The 23,551-nt window shown below is 38.0% G+C and overlaps 1 protein-coding gene across 1 annotated transcript; it reads left to right on the plus strand.

Annotated features, from left to right (window-relative positions):
• Positions 1-11,717: 11,717 nt before the first annotated feature.
• Positions 11,718-17,262, plus strand: LOC110227320 (uncharacterized protein At3g60930, chloroplastic-like). Its single transcript, XM_021021288.1, has 4 exons — positions 11,718-12,396; positions 12,721-12,967; positions 13,067-13,153; positions 15,242-17,262. The coding sequence occupies exon 4, from the start codon at positions 16,229-16,231 to the stop codon at positions 17,255-17,257; it is 1,029 nt and encodes a 342-aa protein (XP_020876947.1). The 5' UTR covers positions 11,718-12,396; positions 12,721-12,967; positions 13,067-13,153; positions 15,242-16,228; the 3' UTR covers positions 17,258-17,262.
• The last annotated feature ends 6,289 nt before the right edge of the window (positions 17,263-23,551 follow it).

Consider the following 23,551-nt stretch of genomic DNA (forward strand, 5'->3'; position numbering starts at 1 on the left):
CTTTTATACTTATTGTTCAATGTATAACCAATAAGACGAAGTTTTTTAATTTCAAACCCATGAGATCTAATTATAGTTTATATTATATAAAAACATATTGAAATTACCTTAAAAAAGATTAATAGACGGAAACAACTCATCATCACCACCATGTTGTCACAAATGCTCAACCATAAATGCAACTTTGGTAATAAACATAAAGTAAAATATTTGACGTCAATCGTGTATTGAAGACCTTTATAATATTTGTTTTAATACAAGTGAATATAGTGCTCTACCTAATACCATGAGAAACTCTCTTTAAAACGTGTAGAAAGTGAAGTGATGCTGAATGTTTTCAACAAAGATAATAAACTTTAGTTGGTAGTATTTGTCTTTTATGCAAGTTTCCAATGTGATTGATAATGTTGAAATTTTGTTTTAATATAAATGAACAAAATTGTCTACAAATGAGTTTTCTCTTTTTCAACGCAAATGAATATGAAACCCTTTATAGTTTAAGTTGTTTTGTTTTTGCTAATATTTTGTTGAATAGAACTTTTAGAGATGAGAGATACAAAGCAACGAGTTCTGGAACGAAAGATTAAAGTATGATGAATGCTGATGAACCTGAAAGAAAATAAATAAATTAATTAAGTTCCAACTTTTTTTCCTTTTGAAGAATAAAACTCTTTAGATTGCTGGCAAAACTTATGCAATTAAGAAAAATGAAACTTATTTAGATTTAGAAATTATAGAATGATATTAATGCAAAAAAAAAATATAATCACGGTTCAATAAAACCTTCACTACAACGTTGAGGAATGTTATTATATAGTATACTATTATCAATTTTAGTTTAATATCGATTATATGTCACGAATATCCGTTATCTATCTTTAATCCGGTATCCATCTAGTACCCATCTCGAGAAAATGGTACTCGTAGCTTTTATGTTGGATAATGGGTATCACAATTTGTTATCCCTAACTAAGAACTAGATATCAGATGTCAAATACTTTTAAACTATCCATCATATTATTTGCCTTGTTACTCGATATATTCTATGATTCATAAATATCTGTTTTGTTAGTTTATTATTATTATATTATTAGTATTTCATAAATAAATTTTTTACATCTATTATTTTTATAAATCATCAAAATTAATATATAAAAATTTATACATCTGTCCAACTATGAGTTTTCGAAAACCATAACAAGAAGAATAGATTGTTTATCAGTTGTGTGGAAAAACAAAATCAAAGAGCAAAAGTGTTTTTAATCGTATATTTAGTTTCTTTGAGAGTAAAATTTTTTTGATATGCTTTATAAGAAAGTCAAGTTTGACTACATGCTCTCTAAAAAAAAAAATGTTGTTACTATATGATTTTGAAGTCCTTTAATAAATTTAATTTTAAACATAAAAATTAAAATGTAGATATGTAAGTGACAGAAATTTACCAACTAAACAATCTTAGGTCCATAATGCTTCTATTAATTGATATTCTTTTACTAATAGAAGAAATTTACTAGAATGGAGCGTTTCTCTTATCAAAAATTAGATCAAATTGTCATTACAAATATGTGTTTCAAAGGAAAAATTATAGTAATAATTTAAGGTAAAAATGTTAAATAAGAATCCATGTAATTTAAATATTAAAAATAAATATTTTAATAGTTTTATAAAATATTTAATAACTAATAAAACTAGAATAAATAAGATTTGATATCTAATTTACCATATTAAGTTATTAACTTCACATCTCATCTATGTTTGATTTTATTTTTGTGAAAAAATAAATCATCACAGAGATAAATTGTTCAAACTATGAAGAAAAAATAATATTGCGTCAAATTTTTTATGTCAAATATGGAGATAAATGGTAATCTAAAACCATATTAATATATTATATATAAAGTTTAACTAATATGCGTCAAAATCTGAATATTAAACAATTTAATCAAAATTATTATAAAATAGTAGTTCAATTATAAAGCACACACTTCCATACAATCATTATATATATAATGGGTTTGTACATTTCTATTATATTCAAATTTATTTTTATTCAACTCATCATACTAATTTCCTACATCAAAATAATTGATAAACAAGTTCAATGAGAAAAACCGTAAGAAATATTTCCAAAATAATGTAGATTGACCAATTGGGTGGGTCAATGACTTAAAAACTAAACAACATCAATCTAATATAGAATAATAAAATAAATTCAATAATAATCATCAACAAGTGATTTTTTTCTCTTGTAATTGGCTTTGAACTAGGTCTGCTACAATTTTATGGTTTTATTAGTGAGCTCCGCGTTAGGTTCTTGTTATATAAGAATCCTCTGTGCCTTTGACGCGTTAGGTTCTTGCTCTATAAAAATCATATGTGCCTTTGAGATTCTATATGAGAGAATTAAGACTTTTGAGCTTCCTGTGAGGTCACCAAAAAATCAAGTTCTCTACATCTTTTTTTTCAGCACAGTAAATGCAGCATTGAGTTCTTTAGCCGCTTTCTTGATTGGTCTATCGAAAAACTGTTTGGTCTCAGACATCTCCAATTTGTCTTGCCTCTTTTTTTTTTTTTAACTTTCGTCTTCTTCACTATTCTCTTTTTTACTCTCTCGAGAGAAAAAATAATTAAATTAAAGAATATAAAATTTCTTAATATGTATCAATATTTGAATATTTATAGCTGGTTCTTCCATTTTTTAGTTGAAATACATAATTAATATAAAATATAATAAATAATTAAATTTTTATAAATTAAAATTATAAATAGTTTAATTTGATATTTTTTAAAAGATATGATACTATTCCATCTTTCTCGCTTTCTCTTATTTCTCGTTCATGTAATATTAAAGCGGACTGTTTAACCCGTTCTTCTAGACTTTTATTTTCTGAAGCTACATTTGTAAACATTTCTCCTCCTAATTGGGTACCCAACCAAGGAGCCTTTTAATTTAATTTATGGTTGACAAAAAAAAAAGATATGATACTATTTACCATATCAATAAAAAATTAAAAAAATTATAAATACTCTGATTTTATTTTTAATAATCAAATATATTTTAAATACTTTAATTGATGAGAAATTTTTTCCAAATCTCGCAAGTCATATGGTTTAATTAGTTAATATAGATGGCGAGGTAAATAGAAAGTGTTAAGATCATATGGTGAGATGGTTTAAATAAGATTTCACACCTCCAAATATTTGCAGATTCGATTATAAAAATTTATCATGTGTCTCTCATATTTTCAATTGTATAACGATATATATTCAACGTAGCCATTATTTGCAATTGTATAATAAACTTAATTCACATATTTACAGTTTCACATACAAAATAATCTTTTTTTTTTTTTTTTTGTGCAAAATAAACTTGTTACCATTCATTCAATCTCAAAGGGAGACAAGGAGTACAAGATCATCAACCTAATGGTTGGGTACAAGAGGCTAATTAAAAACAAACTTACAACAAACATAGATAGATAGATTCGAGAAGCTTTAAGCTTTGTTGATAGATCCATAGAAGCTCGGAGACAGAGGCTACATCGCAACATGCCACAAACGAGATCATGGTGTGTCAAAGACACTTCCGCGAAGACTTCGGGAAAATTAACATTAGTCACTATCAAAAGAGTTCGTGACGTTGGAAAAGGTTCATTAGCTTCAGTTGTTGCCGGTGCGAACAACTTTGATATCGCTAAGAGAGATGGACATGTTCTCTCCACAAGGGAGGAGGGCGGAGCCGAGAATCTCTCCATGGTGGAGGAGCTTGGACGCCGGAGATCCTTAAGATCAAATAAAAGTGGAATTTTTTCAACGAAATCAGGTTTGGGATCACTCTGAAATTGGTCATAGATTAGGAGAAGGAGCTGGATCCGAATTCTTAAGGTATGGGTGATTGGGAGTTGCAATTTCTTGAGGCCGGAGAGATGAAACTCGTTTAGATCTTGTAACGACGTTGACACAAACCGCAAAAGGTGTCCTTGGCCAGTTTTGGTATTATGTCGAAGCATCAGAATTGAAGACCTTATCAGAGATTGAAGTGAAACGGACCTGGGCCTGGCAATTGGACATTTTGGGCGGTCAATTCTTAAGCAGGTCCAATAGGAGATGAATGGGCCAGACATGGAAAAGCCCAATATTTGAAACCCTAATCCTCTGTTGCAACGATGGATGAATATTGCTAGGCTTGACGGCGGCGAGAAGCTGGTGGCCAGCTCTGACACAGCTATCCGGTGAACACTTGAGATGGCTTCGAAACGAGCAGATCCATGAGAGAATGAGAAATAGGTCTCAGATCTCAGATCAGAGTAGAGGGCCGTCGCCGGAAACCAGTGGATAAGAGCTCTTAACCGAGCAGAGGATCTGGAAGATCCAAGAGAGTGGGTGAGAGGTCTCACCATCTTTTCTGATGAAGCACAAGCGGAGAGCCGTGTGATCTCCACCCAGAAGATAGATTCGCCGTGCGCCGTCGACGACTCCACCGGACATGGCGCATCTGACGGTCCAAGAGAGGAAACTCTTGCCATCAACGAAGCCCGGTGTGAGCATTCTGCTGGGTGAATCGGAAAAGACAATCGTATGATATGAGTTGAATCTGTCTTTTGGAAGATTTGCGGGGGTTGAAGAGATAGACACAACGGCAAGAGTATCAAAAAAACACTAAACAAAGAGAGAAAGCAGATCGTAGAGGCGAAATCCCGACGCCGGCGAGTTTCACCTCCACCGGCGTCGGAAACCATTGTCCTGAAGAGGCTCTCGATAACTGTGTCTGGGAGAAAGCTTGCTATTTGTATTTTTTGGTACACAAAATAATCTAATATAGATATTTTCATATTTAAAACATATTATATAATTATGGCTATATCAAATTTTTATTATAATATTTTCATGCGCATAATTATAGCTACCAAATTTTTTTTTTTAAAAGTACTGTAGCTGTTTTATGAAATTATCAAAATAGAGTACTATTTAACGAAATATAATCTAACCAAAAATAAAATTTGCCAACAATAAGAGATAATTACATTTTCTATTATAATAACATCATTGACATTTTAAATATAAGGTTACAATTTCTACTTTTTAAAAGTAACATCTGATAATAGGTTTTACGATCAATTAATCCTAAAGCACTATCATGTCGTTGTAGTACTATAGGTGTCAATCCAATCAGGTGTGATGCAAACAAATGAGATATGATCAGAAAGCACTAAGTCAAGCCAAGCATGAATTGGTTGTTTTTCTAACAGTTCTAGTGATTGATGTAGAAAACAGTGAATTTGCAGAAATGGACTGCTATACTCGATCACAAGGCTCACTGCCAGAAGGGAGGCTGTGATCGAGTAAACCAGTGGTCATAGAGTAAAATTGTTAAAAACTTAAACAGCAGGTAACAAGCAGAAGCAAGTAAGTAGACAGATAAATCAATTGGATAAGAAACTCCTAAGGATGGGGTAATCGAATAGTGTGGACTCCATAATCAATTCAGATGGTTAACAATTCTCAATGAAGCTATCCCTAGACAACAGGTTCAACAACAGACTTATTCACTCCCGTGCAACAAATCCTCAAGCAAAGCTAGCCCAGACTAATTCCCATTAACAGAATCTAACTATGCAGGCAATAAGAACCGACTGTTAAAGTCAATAACCGCTCTAAACGGTCAATCCCTTGGGATAGAGACGATTATCACTGGAATTAGTAGATCAAGCATTCCATTGAACACCTTCTGGGTGCGGGAATGCTTTTGATCGAATTCCAGTTGATCAGAAAGGAATAAGCAGTAAACACAACTAATCCAGAAGGGATTCAATAAAACTACACTTAACCATCAGAATCAACTAAGAGTCTCACATCTACTCTATCCCATCCTCAGAAATCCTAGTCACTACTCAGACAACATGCTCAAAGACACAGAAACGATTGATGATTGCATAACTTCAAAGATTAAAGGAAATGAAACAGAAATTAACAAGAGAATGAAAGCAGAATCTTAATAACTTAGAAGAAACGAAAATACAAAGTTCAGAAGCAAAAGCGGCTACTGAATCAGAAAACAATACTAGGGTTCGAGACTAAAAACGTCAATGAAAAGTGAATGAAAAGTCAATGTCCCAGGGGAAACCCTTAGAGACTTATTTATAGTAAAAGCGACAAAGATAAGTAAGTGGGCTTCGAGTCCGCTTAACAGGCCCATGGAACGTGGAGGTCGAGTATATGGGCTCAAAGTGGGCTTCATGGTCGAGCGTGAATCAAAGCCGCGATCAAGTGGTTCCTTCTCTCCTCTTCTCTTTCCTATGCTCAGGTTGTCTGGTTGAGTGCGGATTGATCAGAGGGTCGAGGTGGTGATCGAGTAGAATGGTTGATGGCGTGATCTGGACTGCTTCTTCTCTCCTGTGATCGAGTAGGATGGTTGATTGGCACGATCTGGACTGCTTCTTCAACCTTGCGATCGAGTATGTGGGTAGATTGTCAGGATGGACTGCTCCTCTTCCTCTGTGATCGAGTAGAACTGTGAACTGGCAGGATGGACTGCTCCTCTTCCTCTGCGATCGAGTAGAACAGTCTGGATGGACTGCTGAGCTGACTGCTTCCCTCTCTGCTACTGGTGATCGAGTAGAATGGTCCAAATGTGACTTTCAGCTCTGTTTTTGCTCTTTCTGAACACCAATAGCTCCGAAGCACCTAAAACAACTCCAGAATGCAAAATGCATGCAAGACTAATGCTCGACACACTTAAACATGCAAATTATGCGAAATGATGATGAATGCTATGAAAGATGAATGAAACTAGACTCAGAATGGTGATAAATGGATGTATAAAACATGCAAATTATAGACATATCAACATCAACCTGAGCTATAGCACAGACCATTATCTAATTTATATTCATATGCTCATGTAACTTTCATGGATGTGCAATGCCATGGTGTCCTGTAAATAGTAAAAATTTGATAAAATGGTAGAAAAATAAATAATAAAAAAAAACATTAGAAAAAAACTTTGGGAAGAGAGACTTTTTTTGGTTGCTATCTATAGAAGTACTTTATATATAATTTGAATTAGCGAGACTTATTCTAGAGTTAATGCGAGAGAAATATTTTCAAATCTTTGTACTTATATTTTGTATAAAAACATCTCATCGATTTTTATAGCTTATTTGAATATGTACTAAGATTGTTTCTAAGAAAATCTACACAAGCTAACCAAAGAAAATTTCATAATTAACTGACATATTCTTACATTGTTGCTACAGAGATTGCCCAATAATGTAAGATTGTTTCTAAGAAAATCTTTGTACTGATTACATTATTGATTTTAGTTTTTGTACACTAGCAATTTTTTAGGTAAAGAAAAGGATAACAACAATTTAAATCCATTACAAGGATAACTACGGGTCTCATAAAATTTAATCAGTACTACACAATTCAAAGGTTAGAGGATAAATACCAGATACCCTATTATGGGTTAACTTCCTCTTTAACCCTTACTAGACCCTGACCCGCATGTACGTGCGAGATTTCATATTTTAAGATATGTGTTGTATAACATATGTAGTCAATACGTTTGTTTTTATGTGGTATGTAACTAATTAATTTTTTTTTCTTTTGGAGATAAGATAATAAAATAGATACCGTACGTAATATTATAAACTTAAATGTATTATCAAATTTTCTGTGTTTAAAATAAAATTTGGTCCAAAAATTTGTTTTATGTTTGATTGGTTTTAAATTTTGAATAGAAAGATAAGTAAGAATTTAATAATTTTGTTTTGGTAAATAATTGGATAGCTTTGTTTGGTTTTGGTGAATTATTTGGAAAGTTGCAGAATTGGTGTGAAATATTTGTAATATTGATTATTGATTATGATTTTTTAATAGAATATTATAGTGTTTAAAAATGTAAAATAATTAATTTGATAATGCAAAATTATTGTTTGATAGTTGATACATTGATAATTAGTATATACGTTTGACCCAAATCAAAATATAGTGGCCCATGACTAAATCAAGATTTATTTTAATTTTGGGCTGAAATACATTGAGACCCAGTTAATAATACTTTTTATATCGATCCATCTATTCGTTTCTTTTATTTTATTAAATATACTACTTATGTTTATTTTTTATTTTGGACAGATCAATGTCGAGACAACATATGCTTATCGGTGATAGATTAACCAAACCCTAAAAATCTCAAACGATTGTTCGATCTAAGAATCAATTACGAAATAATCTTATAATCAAGCTTTTTCATCTTTTTTTTTATCAAATTTCCATTGCAGATTTGAAATTCTAGAAAGAGGTAAGATTTTTATTGATTCAGGTTTAGAGAACAATTTTTTTTGTAATTTGTCGATTCGATTTTCAATCTTTGAAATTCTTTTTTGGAAAAGAGACCTTGGGCGATGGCTTTGAAGAACCCGAACTTGCATGAGTAAGTATTGCAAATTATATAATGAAATTTTGATTTCAATAATTTTTATAAACAAATCCCAAATTGATTTACTGTATTTTGGAATTTAACGGAGTAAATCAATCTATCAACATAAATCTTCAGTGCCATGGGTTAATAGATTTCAAAATTGGCTTGTTTAAAGATTTTAACAATAGATTTTGTTTTCTGAAACGTGTAAACATTTAAGTTGTTTCTAAATTGATTTCAGATAATAACATAGATGATGATGTTGCCAAAAGAAGACGATTTACAAAGATAAGTTTTCATAAAATTATTATCTAAGAAAATATGTTTTCAAATACAGGGAAAGCATAATTTTCAAGTTTAATTCTTTTGGAGGAGACAAAGTTTATGTCGATTAGCAATCTTACCAAAATCTCGCAGCAACAATCAGGTTAGTGAGGTGTTAAGGATTCAACTTTTGTTTAGTCTATAATAATATTTAGCTATTGTTACTCTTTTTGAATAGCATATCTGAAATTACTTGGTTTCTCTGAGTTCAAACTCAAGTCTCTTTGTGATCTTATTGTTGACATCATGAATTTTTATCTCATTGAAACTAACAACTTGTCCAAGTACATCTGCAAAAATAAGAGAACAATGAATCATTTTGTATAGCTGTTATGATTTTTTTTGGGTAAAATTTACAACTGAAAATGGATTTGAAGAGATTTTGTTATTTTAAATAAAAACTAATAAATGAAATTGAATATCAATGAATTAGTTTTCTTCAAATATAGGAAATATTTGGGATTGGTTTTGTATAGAATTATTCGTGAACTGATTTTTTAAAATTTGAATTTATAGTTTTAGGTGTTATGGAATGATTTTGAAGCAATTGAATCTAATTTTTTAAACTTTAATTGCTAAAATATTCTCGATCAAGAATAGATAAGGAATATGCTAGATTTGTTCCTATTTTCATAAAGATATTTTTTTTGGTAATACTCATAATTGAATATTTCAATAAAAGGATTTTGTTATTTGTGGTAAAAACTCATAAATAAAATGGAATATAAAGAAATAAATTTGCTTTTAATGATCGGAATATATGGGATTTGGTTGTTATAGAAATATAAGAAGAGTGATATTATTCTGCTTTGCTTGTTATGGTAATATATTTAAAGGTATTGAATCGAATTATTATTTTCTTTAATTATTGTAGATACGGATCATAAACGCAAGAGCTTTATATCGGGCCTATTGAGCGTAACCCCAATAGGATAATTACGGATACAAATCAATCCTGCTAGGATCCGCGTGTTTTACCGAGTGTAGACCCGAGATCCGCGTGTTTATCTGAATGGAGATCCGACTAATGGATCCAAGATCTGCGTGTTAGTGTCATTCAGATTGTCCATTTTATCCTTCTACAAAACCTTTAATTTAGTCATAGATTGAAAAATTTCTAATGGCATCCATTGTAATTCTTTACCCTTTATGAGGTTATTTATTTTCCAATGATTCCCAATTGATAGTATAGATTTGTACCAAGTAACTTGTCATACAGTTTTTTTCGGAATTTTTAATGCCCTCTAAGTTTAATATTTTCTCTGCATTTAGTTTCCCTAAACTTAATGTTCCTGATAACAATGTATGTATCTGCTAACTTGTTATATATTTGAGACTAAATATATATATGTTAACTTGAAAATATATGATCTTACGTGCTAACTTACGTGTTACCTGATTTATTTGCGATGTAACATATGATAAATGCTCATTTCGTTATTTCTTTGTGTATTTTACTTTTTATTATTTAACCCAATTACAGTCGTTTAACATAATAATTTACATTTTACCTTCTAACTTGACAACATAACTTTCTGCCCCTGATAACAATGTACATATCTGCTAACTTTTAATAAACTTATCTAAAACTTATATTTACCTGCTAACTTTGAAATATGATCTTACCGGATAATATTTTAAGTATGGTCTTTATCAAAAATATAATAAAAAAATATTTGAAGTATGGCAACAGTTTTTGTTAACCTAAATATTTGAAATATGATCTTACCGGATAATATTTTAAGTATGGTCTTTATCAAAAATATAATAAAAAAATATTTGAAGTATGGCAACAGTTTTTGTTAACCTACATATTATCCAATTATGTACGAGATAACATGTTATCCTATTTTACATTCAACTATTTAATCCACTACTAAACGAGATACCTAATAACTTAAATTTTATCCTCTAACTTGACAATATAACTAATGTGTTCACGGAACCATTTTACTCCTTACTAAACATTTAACCCCTTCCTAGCCAAAACAAACTTGTAGGCCACTTTCATTCTATATAAAGTGCGGACCCTAAATTAACATGTAACAGTTATAGTAACTCCATAACGTAGCCAATCATGAATTAACTGATAACAATTATAATATCCCCATAAACTTACTTCTCCCTTGATTTAGGCTTCGAATGGTGACAGCGATTTGGACAGTGCGAAACAAGCGATTCTAGAGGTGCGGTGCGGTTTTACTGCGGTATGGTTTAAAAAAACGCATTATGCGTAACAAGCGGTGCAGAACAATATATGAATGGTGAAAAATTAATATGCGGTACAGTTCAAATATTTGAATGGTGAAATCTAAAAAACGGTGCGAAATATATATTTTACATAAATATTTAGAAATAATTATATGAAATTATGTATAAATGATATAAAGAAAAAAAAGATGTTAGTGTTTTCATTTTGATAAAAAATTATTTTGATTTTTTTGAATTTATAACACAACATAAAAAGTGATACGCACTAAACCGCACCATATTTGTTGTATATCCATAATCATGTGCGTTCCAACAATTCTCTTTGTATTTCAACCGTCTGTGTCTGTGTCTGTGGTTTGACTTCTCTTTCTAGTAATATTTTATTAATTAATGCAAATGACGTTTTCATATGCATGAATGGTAACATAATTATAGATCCACACTTCTTCCGCTCTCTCCCGCGTCGCCCATTCAGGGCCTTAATATTATCTCATGTATATTTTTTTATTTCATCTTATTTGACAGCTGTTAATTTAGCAATTAATTTTTATTTTGAAAAACTTGTAATAGCTTTCCTAAATAGAGAATATGAGAGGTTAGATATTAGATTATTATTTTTATCTATTAATTTAGATTAATATCACCATTTTTCTAATCTATCCATTTGTAATATCATGTAACTATAAATTCGTAAACAAAATATCATACTCTATTAAATAAAAAACTAGATCAAGACCCGCACGTACGTGCGGGGTTTTTGTACCATACGATTTTCTAGTATAAAATTTATGACATCTAGGTTTCGAATGTGTGTATCAGTTTGAATTTGTTATGACTATTTAAAATAGATTTATGTAACAAATTACCGGATTGAATATATTAGTATTGGGAACTGATCAAATCGTTCGAGACATATGTATTCCGGTATATTTTGTATAAAAATAGTTGGGTATTACAAAACATTACCTTGTTAAATTAAATTTTTTTTGTAACATAATTTCTGTGTTTAGTAATTAGTATAGTAAGGAAAAAATATCAAATCTATACTATTAATTTTTTTATATTGATACAACTCTATACTATTAATTTATAATGATTAATATCAATTTTACACTAACATGGTCACATTTTGTTTTTTTTCTTGGTCCAAATTCAAGATATTTGTCGTAATGGGCCATATACATTCATCATAAATATTTGTGTTGGGCCGTAAAACACACAAATATTGGTCCTGACATTATTTCATATTATGTTTTTTTTTTATCTGGGAAGATACTCCTTTTTGTTCTTTGTCTGAAACCTTCGACAATTTTCCAATCTGAGAAAATAATCTTTGTCGGCCGATCGACGAAGCTGTATCGAAATCCATCCGAAATCCACTTCCATCGTCTTCGCTTATACATCAATTCTTTGCAAATTATAAGATCTTAAAAGAGGTAAGCTTTTCTTCTCTTTGATTTTTGTTTGAACTTTTTTGGAATCTGTCGATTGGGTTTCTACCATAGATTTTTTCTTGTTTCATTATAGATCTTATACAACGATTGTGAATAACCCTTCAAAAATTTGATTAATTATTACCTTTTTCATATCTAATTGCATGCAATTTTTTTACATCTTTCGTTTTGTTTAAACATGTTAGTTAGTCAATCAATCTGTTTCTTCTCAAAATTCATAGTGTTAATAGACTAAATCTAATCAATTTCAGTATATCTTTTAAGCTGTAAATCTATAATCTTTTTTTGTTTTTATACTTGTTTCAGATTAGTAGCCATATTTCGATGGTTTCTCAAAAGAAGAAGAATAACGAAGATAAGTTTTTTTATCCAGATTATTGTATAACTTGAGCACTTTATTGCAAAATGCTCCTGCTTCATTATTCTTTAGCTGAATGTTAGATTCATGATACAAAGTTCAATGTTTGCAGGCGAAGTACAATTTTGCGCACATAATTCTTATGGAGCTGAAGCAGTAACAGTTCAATTTGGAGCATTCTTGAAATATAATTTGGTAGAATCCGTTTAATTTTAAACGGCAATGTTTCTTAGTCTTTAGAATGATTTATATGGTTGTACTAATGAAACTTTGATAACTGTTAAAAATCTGCAGACAAATGATCGGTTTGAAGTTGGATTCTTAAGGAGGGAAGAGATTTGGTGTTGTAATTGGAGGTTTTCAGAGATCTATATTTAAAAGGTTAGTAAGATATTAAACATAACACTTTTGATTAGGTGATAACAATATAGACCTACTCTATTGATTTCCAAATTTGGTTGAATAAGTGTAGATAAAATACTTACAAATTAATTATGTCAGAAATTTTAAACAGTAATTTCGTTTCTTGTGATGCTGTTGGAGCTTTATTCTGCATTTGTTTGTTAATAGAAGTAGTAAGTTGTGAGATATTATAATTGATCGGACTGTTTGGTTAGCAATAATAACCATTATTACTTATAAATAGGAAATAGTTAACTTCATATTACTGAATATGAAGGTATTAGGACAGAAAACTTTTGAAAAACAAAGTTAAGCTGTTATAAGCTAGATATGTCTTCGAATTCATGTAAAAAGAAAACATGAAAATAACAGAAACAGTAGGGTTAGGTATCAGTTCTTCTCTTGAAACTTCAATCACTGATTCTTTTATTTGCCAAACACACGTTTTCATACATTGTTTGACCTGCTCAGACATAAAGAAATCAGAAACTCGTATAGTATAACAGATAAATATAAGAATCATTTCATATTGGTTCTTACCTCTGTGAACAAATGTCTCTTCCAACGCTTAGTCTTATAGGTTCTGGAAAACTTCCTTAAACACCACATTCATCGTTTCCTTCTGCGGTTTGCCTTCTTTATCCACTATTAGGATCTTCAGTCCTTTCTTTCAAGTTACCCTTGAGATAGCCACATATAGTTGGCCATGTGAAAAGCATGGCCTTGAGGTATATTAGAAGTTTTTTCACAAACTTACTTGTTCACAAATTCTTGGACAGCAGGATAGTTTGGATTTATTTCCAACAAAGACATGTTGAAGGCATTTGAAATAGATCTTTCACCTGATAAATTTGCAATATATTAGTAATATATACTAATAATATAAACATATTAAGCATCCACACGTCCAAAAACCTAATCAATATACCTTTGAATGTACCAATTTTAGCAAGGCGAATCAAACAAATGACCCTTTCATTGCTTCCATTTTGACATGCATCCCACATTCTCTCAGCAAATCTCCCCCAAAGAGTACATGTCAAGCGTTCATCACTATAATAGACAAATGACAGACTTTGTATTTTAAAAATAGACAGTTGTTTGTAAAAATTAAAAGAGTAAATAGATTACAAACTTTGTATCACGCAGCTCAAACTCAAATCTTTTGGTGGCTTTGTTGTTGACATCGTGAGTTGTCATCTCACCTAAACTCACGACCTGACCAAGAACATCTGTAAATATATGAAATGATGTTAGTTTGTTATTTTCTTAAGATTTAAACACTATAGAAAGAAATAGGCAGAATGGAAAATACCAATCAAAATGTTTTCATTCAATCCATTAACATTCATAATGTCAGGAAAGTTAGCAAAATCAAAGTAAAGGTCATCAGAAATTGAGGGAATACGACTTATAGCAGTCGTATTCATGAGGGTCATCTTGAATGGGAGGCTGGTAGGCCGGTACTTTCCAGTAGATTTTGCAACTGTAAAATTTTCCACAATTCTCCACTCTCCAGTTGTGATAAGCTTTTGAAACTTGTTGACTTGTTGTTTCTTGACAGTTGCATGAATCAAGGTGTGGAAGTCGAAACTAACACAATCGAGATTTGTCTAGGGTTTTAATTTAGGGATACGATTTGCGAGAATTCTCAAAGAACGACATAATCAATTGATACCAAAGATGGTGTTCTTGATATTATTAAGAAAAAGATGACTTTGATCGTACAAGAATTTGATCGTAAAAGAAAAAGGTGTTTGTGCTGTGAGAGCTTTGCGTAGTGTAAATTCTAGAGCGATGTTGCTTGTTTTTTGCTTGAGCCTTGAGTCTCTTTATATATAGGTGATAAACCGCCTCTCCAGCGATATTCTCGGAAGATTTCCATTTATCTTGAAGTCGGCTCAGAATATCGCGGATTAGGATAGTTTCCTTATTTTTCGGGGGTTTCCTGATTTGAGTTGATCTTTCGAGATTCTCCCCTATCATTTCCGGGTCTATCGGAAATGATCCTTCGGAAATGATACCTTACTTGGAAATGATACTTTACTTGGAAATGATACTTTGAAGGTGAATATTTACCAAGTCTTTGCCTCGGGTGATGATGAAGATTTCGCCTCGGAGAACTTGTGCAACCGGCTCGGGTACACAGGAAGGAATGGCTCGGGCACTCTAGGATGGCTTGTTTGAGTACCCCGAGGCGACGGGCTCGGGCGCTCCGAGGTGAGTGGGCTCGGACGCTCCGAGGCGATTAGGCTCGAGTACTTCCGAGACGACTGGGCTCGGGTACCCCCGAAGCAACTGGGCTCGGGTACTTGAGACGTCTTGTTCAGGTATCCCCGAGGCGATGGTCTCGAGTACCTCCGAGACGACTAGGCTCGGGTACCCCCGAAGCAACTGGGCTCGGGTCTCTTAAATCGATTAGGTGGATAACCCGAGGTGGATGATGCGATATCCCGAGGTGATCTCTGTAAAACTCCCGAGGTGTTCTAAGTCTGGCTCGGCGCCAAAGGATGGAATCCGACCCCAACAGTTAGCCCCCAGCTCGTTAGTTTGGGGAACCAAGCGTGACGAGCTCTATGACAATTAGGCCGAGCCGTTTACTTTGGACAGTTCGGTCCCTTTAAATTTTTTTGGCGATTCGAATTCCTGTCGTTTCACCTTCTCTTGGCGTGTGACGGTTGGGATTCCTTCTCGAGAAGTGGAAAGGCCTTTTCGCTGATTCCCGAGATTCATGCGGATGCGAAGTATCCTACTCAATTCGTGCGTACCCGACGCGCCTTAGACGCGGATACGATGTGTTTTATTTGGCTCGTTCGTACCCGACGCGCCCTAAATCTCTATAAATGTTAAGCCTCCGACTTATTTTTTCATTTCGCAATTGCAAAGGAAAAATTTCAAGGTTCGTTCTCTTCTCTCTGATCTTGAGTTCTTGCATTTTCTACTTTTTCCGTTATATTTCCGTCGTAGCGTCACCGTCGTTAGACCTAGGTTGATTTCTCCGATCTGTCAAGCTTTGTTCCTCCGATCAACTTTTTCAATTTCCCGAGCCAGAAAATGTCTCTCTCTGATTCCAGTGATTCGCCCCGAGGTGACACTCATCTCCCTGTCTACAAGAGAAAGATGGTCTGGAGTTCTTCGAGCGACCCCGAGGCGGATACCACGGACCGTCAGATCGTGTTGCACCGTGGTAGTGATGCAGAGTCGGCTTCACGGGAAGAAGACCCGAGCCGTTTCATCGCTCGGGAAGACGCGATTGCAAATGTGGCTCGGGATCAGGATTTGCCTGACGATCCCGAGGCGATTTTGAATAGGAGGGGGATACATCCACCGGCAGTTGGTGAAGCTGGAGTCTCACGCTGGCAAAATGCCCCCGAGGCGTCTCTTCTTCCTATTAAAGCCGAGGAGGTTCATTATGACTCTGACGAGGCGGCCAGGTTGCTTCAAGCTAAAGTCCAAGCAGCCAAGGGTCAACAGAAGAGAAAACGAGCCAAGAAAGCTAGGAAACCCGATCCCCTGGGTTCCACCTTATGCACGGAGGACTCCCTTCGGGATCTCAAGGCCCGGTTCGGTTTTAGCGAGGGGGTTGAACTAAGACTTCCAACTCCGAATGAGCGAGCAGACGATCCGCCCGAGGGGTTTTTCACCCTTTATGAGGGGTTCTTCTACCATTGCTATCTTTGGCTTCCAATCCCGAGGCCGATTTTGGCGTTTCTGTGGTCGTACAAGATTGCTCTATCCCAGATAACGACCCGAGGCCTGCGGCATCTAGTGGGGATTCTAGTCCGAAGTATTGAGACGGTCAATATTGTCGGCCTTAGCCACTTGAGGAATCTCCTGGAGATCCGGCGCATACCAGGCCCCGTTGAGAGATTCTACATATCTCCGAGGCCAAATAGGAGGGTTATCGGTGGTTTCCCGAGCAAGGATGAGAAGTACACCGATAACTTCTTCTACGTAGCCGTGAATGAGTATAGTGTCCACGAGGACTTCTTAGGGAAAATTGTTGGAAAATGGAGACAAATCGGTACTACGCCCGAAGCCGTATTTGCTGTTTCGTTTTGCTTTAACCCCTTTTTTTTTTGAACGTTTTTCTTGTTCATGCAGATCGGAACCCGTTGTTTCTCGAAGACGTTCCCGAAGGTTTTCTAGATCTCCACGACGAACTAATTGCTCGGAAGTACGATTGGACAAAATACTTCTCCCAGGAAAGAATCGAGAGAGCCTTGCGTTTGCTACACGGAGCTCCCTGCCAGTCTTCCTCCGAATCGTCCGATCATCGCCTAGATCATCTTATCGAGATGCAGGGCGCTGCGCAATCTCTGAGAGCCAGGAAAGCTGCTGAAAATAAGGCGGCTAAGGAAAAAGCTGTTTTGGAGGCAAACTTCAGACCTCCTACTCCTCCCGAGGCCAACCCTGAGGTCGTTGTTGGTGCCGAGGCAACTGACAAAGCTCGGGATACGGTTTTGATCGTTCCCGAGGTGGCTGGGCATATCTCCCCTACGACCAATGTCCCCGAGGTGGTAGGGGCTCTGGTCGTTGCTGCTCTAGCCGCCGAGGCGAAATCCAGAACTAGGGGAAAAAGGCCCCGAGTTGATAGCTCGGGAGTTTCTAGGAAGGAGAAGAGGAGTCGTAGCGAAACTCCAGTGTACAAGGACAAGATCGCAGTCTTTGACCATCGTCGGCCAAAAATATCCGTGGCGTTTGATCTTTATAGCCAGCTCTTCCGCCAGAATGGTTTCCACAAGATCCGCCGTGTACTTCTTCCATGACTCTCCGAGCTTCATTTCCTTCGACACAGATAAGGAGGGGACCGGAAAATCGCCATTTAAAGAGCTCTCCGTCGATCAGAGTATACCGAGCCGCTTTGGCCTTAAGCTTCCGAGCTGCCCATTTTTCAGTAGGAACTTCTCCATCGGCGATGTAGCTTCGGATGGCTCCGATCCATTTGGCGTCGCTTCCGTATTCGGGCTCGGTTGCGTCCGTAGTTTGCTGGTCTAGCTGTTCGATGTCCATTTCTTCCGGTTCCCGAGCTGTTAGAACTTGATCCTTGCTATTATCTTCAATGCTCGGCTTTTCGATGAACTCAACCAGTATGATTCTCTTCAGATTTGGGTCGGAGGTTGAAGCTAGAGCCGCTAAGGCATCGGCCGATGTGTTCTCACCTCGTGGGATTCTGGTTAAGTCAAACTCTCCGAACTGTTTTGCCAAGTCTTGCGTGAGAGCAAGATACGCTTCCATTCGTTCGTCGTGAGCCGCGTATTCTCCATTGAATTGATTAGCCACGAGCTGGGAGTCGCAAAAGGCTCGCAGCTTGTTGATCTTAAGTCCCCGAGCCAGCTTAAGTCCTGCTATCAGCGCTTCGTACTCAGCCACGTTGTTAGTCGCGTCGAAATTTAGCCGAAAGGATTGTTCAAGGATTTCACCCTCTGGTGATGCGAGGCGGATTCCGACGCCAGAACCTTGTTTTGAGGATGAGCCGTCGACGTGGAGGATCCAAACAGCGTTGGGTGACTCTTCTCGGGCGTTCTCTGTTGGCAGCTCGATGATAAAATCGGCCAGGACTTGAGATTTCGCGCATGTTTTGTTCCTGTATTCGATGTCGTACTCGCTGAGTTCTACCGCCCACTTGGCCAAGCGTCCCGATTGGCTCGGACTGTGCAGGATGGTTCGGAGTGATACGGGCGCCATGACGACAATTGAGTGAGACTGGAAATATGGCCGTAGCTTCCGAGCTGACATTACTACGGCGAGGGCGAGCTTTTCAGTTTGCGGGTAGCGTGTTTCCGCGTCGGTGAAAGTTTGCGAGACATAAAATATCTTCTTCTGCTCCCCTCTGTCTTCCCTGACTATGACTCCACTTATAGCCGTATCAGAGACTGCGATGTACAGGAATAATGGCTCTCCCGGGACTGGTTTCGCTAACACCGGTGGATTAGCCAAATACTTCTTCAGTTCCTGGAAAGCTTCTTCGCAGCGATCGGTCCATTCGAATTTCTTGTTCCCGTGCAGAGTATCGTAGAAAGCAAGGCATTTGTCAGTGGACCGCGAGATGAATCGGTTCAAGGCTGCGACTCTCCCGGTGAGACGTTGGACTTCGCGCTTGTTCTGTGGTGAGGGCATGCTTAGTAGAGCATCGATTTGCTTCGGGTTTGCCTCGATGCCTCGGTGAGTTACGAGATATCCCAAGAATTCTCCCGACTTTACCGCGAAACGACATTTTGCCGGGTTAAGCTTCATGTTGTGCTTGTTGAGCTGGCGAAAACAGTCGCGTAGATGGGCTATGTGATCGCTTTCTTCAAGGGATTTGACTAACATGTCGTCGATATAAACTTCCATCGTCTTCCCGAGCTGTTCGGAGAACATCCTGTTGACGAGCCGTTGATACGTTGCGCCAGCATTCTTGAGTCCGAAGGGCATGACTTTGTAACAGTAGATACCTCGGTCTGTTATGAATGCTGTCTTCTCGCGATCGTCGGGGTGCATGAGAATCTGATTGTATCCTGCGAAAGCGTCCATGAATGATAGCAACTTGTTTCCCGCGGTTGCCTCCACTAAACGATCGATATGTGGGAGCGGAAAACTGTCTTTAGGGCAAGCTTTGTTTAGATCGGTGAAATCGACGCAGACTCTCCACTTGCCGTTCTTCTTTTTAACCACGACAGGATTTGCTAACCAGTCCGGATATCTTGCTTCAGAGATCGAGCCGATCTTCAGGAGCTTTTCAACTTCGGCGTTCACGGCATCTGCGCGATCCCGGCCCAATTTTCTTCGCTTCTGCTTGATGGGCTTGAAAGATGGATCAACATTCAGCTCGTGGCAGATCACGTCGATGCTTACCCCAGGTAGATCTTCAGCCGACCAGGCGAAGGTGTTGATGTTCTCTTTGAGGAATGAGATGAGCTCGGTCTTGATTTCCTCGGTTAAGTCGCTGCCAATTTCCACGCATCGTTCAGGCCGTTCGTCGTCGAGGCTAATGGAGATTACAGGATCCGAGGTAGGCTTCTTCTCCTCGCGCGCCTCCTCGATCTGTAATTGCTATAACTGTTTAGATATAGCCTTCTCTTCACTCCGGCCAAGTTTTGATTTCTTGTGATCGGTTTCAGCCTTCGCTTCAGTGACAGGGTTTCGGAGTTTGTGTGCTGCCATGAAACACATCCGAGAATTTTTCTGACTGCCCTAGATCGTTTTCACGCCATTGGGGGTCGGGAATTTGACACACAGATGATATGTTGATGCGACAGCTCGCATTAGATTTAACCACGGAGTTCCCATTATGACGTTGTAGATGGTAGGTCGGTCGGTGACTGAGAAGTTGACTATCTTTGTTACCCCGCCGGCTCGGACTGGTAGTTGGATGGTTCCAAGCGTCATCAAAGTTTCCCCTGAAAATTCGAGGACAGGCCTCGGGGTCGGAATCACCTGTGACATGTCGACGTTCATTTGTCGGAGCGTTTCGCGAAAGATTACGTCGATGGTGCTGCCGGTGTCAATTAATACATGGTAAATATCATGGTCTCCTATCGCTAATGTGACGACGATTGGATCGTTATGAGGCATGTCGAGCCCGTTCGTCTCGCTTTCTTCGAATGTGATCAGGTCGTTAGGTCGATCGAAGCGTCTTGTCCAGTTGCTAGGCGTCTCGGCTCGGCGTTGATAAGCTTTGATTGCCGCTACGGTGTCCGGACAGTATGGCGATCCACCCATTATGGTAAGAACCTTCTGCCGCGTACCATCTCGGTCTTCGTCTTCCGACCCCTGGGTTCTTTTCTGAGACTCCTGGTTCCTTGGTTCGGGATCTCTTCCCGGGTTGGTCTGCTCGGGCTCTGGTTCTGGCTCGAGGTCCTTAAGAGTAACGTTTGTCCCGAGCTCTCCAGCTAGGAATTTGGTTGCTAACTTGGCTCCGAGGCTTCGGCATCTCGAGGTATGATGGCCGAAAATTTTGTGGTGTTCGCAATATTCTTGATCATTGCTCGATGGTTGATCCCTTGTCCAAGTGAAGGACTCTCTTCCTCGCCCACGGCCTCGGCTTCTGCCGCGGCCACGGCCTCGGGGCGTGTCAATCTGGTAGCTATGGTATCCTGAGAAATTACGCCCTTCGTGATGCGTATACGTACCGCTTTCACATGTCTTTTTCTGGACCGGAGGCGTCGCTTGGGCTTTCTCGGTTTTCTCGGCTCGGGGCGCCTGTTTCGTTGGCTCGTGCCTCTTTGCTAACAACGCCATCTCTTCTTCGTGGGCGACGAAGTCCGAGGCTCGGTGCAGCGCGTCGCGAATTGTTGTCGGTCTAGACAGATTCAACTCTTTCCTGAACTCCGACTTGTACCAGAGAGCTTTCTTTAAAGCCGAAAGAGCGGCTACATCTGTAATTCCTTCGACCTTGGCTAGCGTCGATTTGAAGGTTTTGAGGAAATCTCTCAACGGTTCGGCGGGCTGTTGAGATAGGGACCACAGATCCGCGTCGGAGGTTCCGGGGTCGATGAGGATGGAGTATTGTTTGAGGAATAGTGTCGACAGCTCGTCGAAACTGTCAATCGAGTTTCGTTCCAATCTAGAAAACCACTATAATGCGAGTCCTTTGAGGTGTTCCACGAACAGCAAGCATAGACCTGCATCCTTCTCCCCGGGCCTGAACCTGGCTCGGGCCACATATATCACGAACGATTTAATGTGGCACTTTGGATCGGTTGATCCGTTGTAAGAGTCGATTTTGAACTTTCCCAGATTGGACATCGTCGTTTCGGAAATTCTTTTGGTGAAAGGTGTATTCCGAGATTCTTCCAAAATTCGGTCGATGTTCGGTGCGGAGGATGAAACGCTATGTATCTGGGTTTTGACGAGCTTCATATCAGCTTCCGCCTTGGCTAGGGAGGCTCGGATCTTGCTTAGCTCGTCTTCTCTTTCGGATTCTTCGGCCCACCATATATTTTTCTCAGTTTCTTCATCGTCAGTGAGATCTGTTCGCTCGGTGGAGTTAGCTCCGGCTCGGGTACGTTCATCTTGCAGATCATCTGGCTCGTCCGTCAAGGCCACTGCGTCTGGCTCGGTGGGATCGTCTTGGTTCTCGCGTCTGGCAGGGTCGGCTCGGGTTGCGACTCTGGTGTTGCCGGTTGGTGTCGCGAACGTGAGTCTTGTTGGGTTGATGCCAGGTAAGTCCCTCCGAGCTCTTGGCGGCCGAGTCTGGAAACGCGTGGTTTTTGGTTGCCCTCGCGTTGCGATTTCGTCGACTCGCTGCGCCAAGGTTTTGTTAGCTTTCTCTTGGTCGTCAGCTTTCTTCTGGAATTTAACCATCAGGTCTTTCAGTTCGGCTAGAGTCGCTATGATCGTTGGATCGGCTTGAAGATTCTGAGGGTTCGGAGGGTTCGGGATCCCTCCTCCAGCTGGTGGTGTCTGACGACCGTCTTCGTTCATCGTCCTTTTCGGTAATCGAGTTCTGCGTCTTAGGGTAAGAGAATTCTAAAGTATCCCCACAGACGGCGCCAAACTGTGGAAGTCGAAACTAACACAATCGAGATTTGTCTAGGGTTTTAATTTAGGGATACGATTTGCGAGAATTCTCAAAGAACGACAGAATCAATTGATACCAAAGATGGTGTTCTTGATATTATTAAGAAAAAGATGACTTTGATCGTACAAGAATTTGATCGTAAAAGAAAAAGGTGTTTGTGCTGTGAGAGCTTTGCGTAGTGTAAATTCTAGAGCGATGTTGCTTGTTTTTTGCTTGAGCCTTGAGTCTCTTTATATATAGGTGATAAACCGCCTCTCCAGCGATATTCTCGGAAGATTTCCATTTATCTTGAAGTCGGCTCAGAATATCGCGGATTAGGATAGTTTCCTTATTTTTCGGGGGTTTCCTGATTTGAGTTGATCTTTCGAGATTCTCCCCTATCATTTCCGGGTCTATCGGAAATGATCCTTCGGAAATGATACCTTACTTGGAAATGATACTTTACTTGGAAATGATACTTTGAAGGTGAATATTTACCAAGTCTTTGCCTCGGGTGATGATGAAGATTTCACCTCGGAGAACTTGTGCAACCGGCTCGGGTACACAGGAAGGACTGGCTCGGGCACTCTAGGATGGCTTGTTTGAGTACCCCGAGGCGACGGGCTCGGGCGCTCCGAGGTGAGTGGGCTCGGACGCTCCGAGGCGATTGGGCTCGAGTACTTCCGAGACGACTGGGCTCGGGTACCCCCGAAGCAACTGGGCTCGGGTACTTGAGACATCTTGTTCAGGTATCCCCGAGGCGATGGTCTCGAGTACCTCCGAGACGACTGGGCTCGGGTACCCCCAAAGCAACTGGGCTCGGGTCTCTTAAATCGATTAGGTGGATAACCCGAGGTGGATGATGCGATATCCCGAGGTGATCTCTGTAAAAC

This window comes from Arabidopsis lyrata, assembly GCF_000004255.2.
Source record: "Arabidopsis lyrata subsp. lyrata unplaced genomic scaffold ARALYscaffold_6, whole genome shotgun sequence".
NCBI lineage: Eukaryota > Viridiplantae > Streptophyta > Magnoliopsida > Brassicales > Brassicaceae > Arabidopsis > Arabidopsis lyrata.

Bases quoted from the DNA above. Each gene is read 5' to 3' on its own strand.
- LOC110227320 (XM_021021288.1), top strand. From the start codon at position 16,229: ATGTCTCTCTCTGATTCCAGTGATTCGCCCCGAGGTGACACTCATCTC.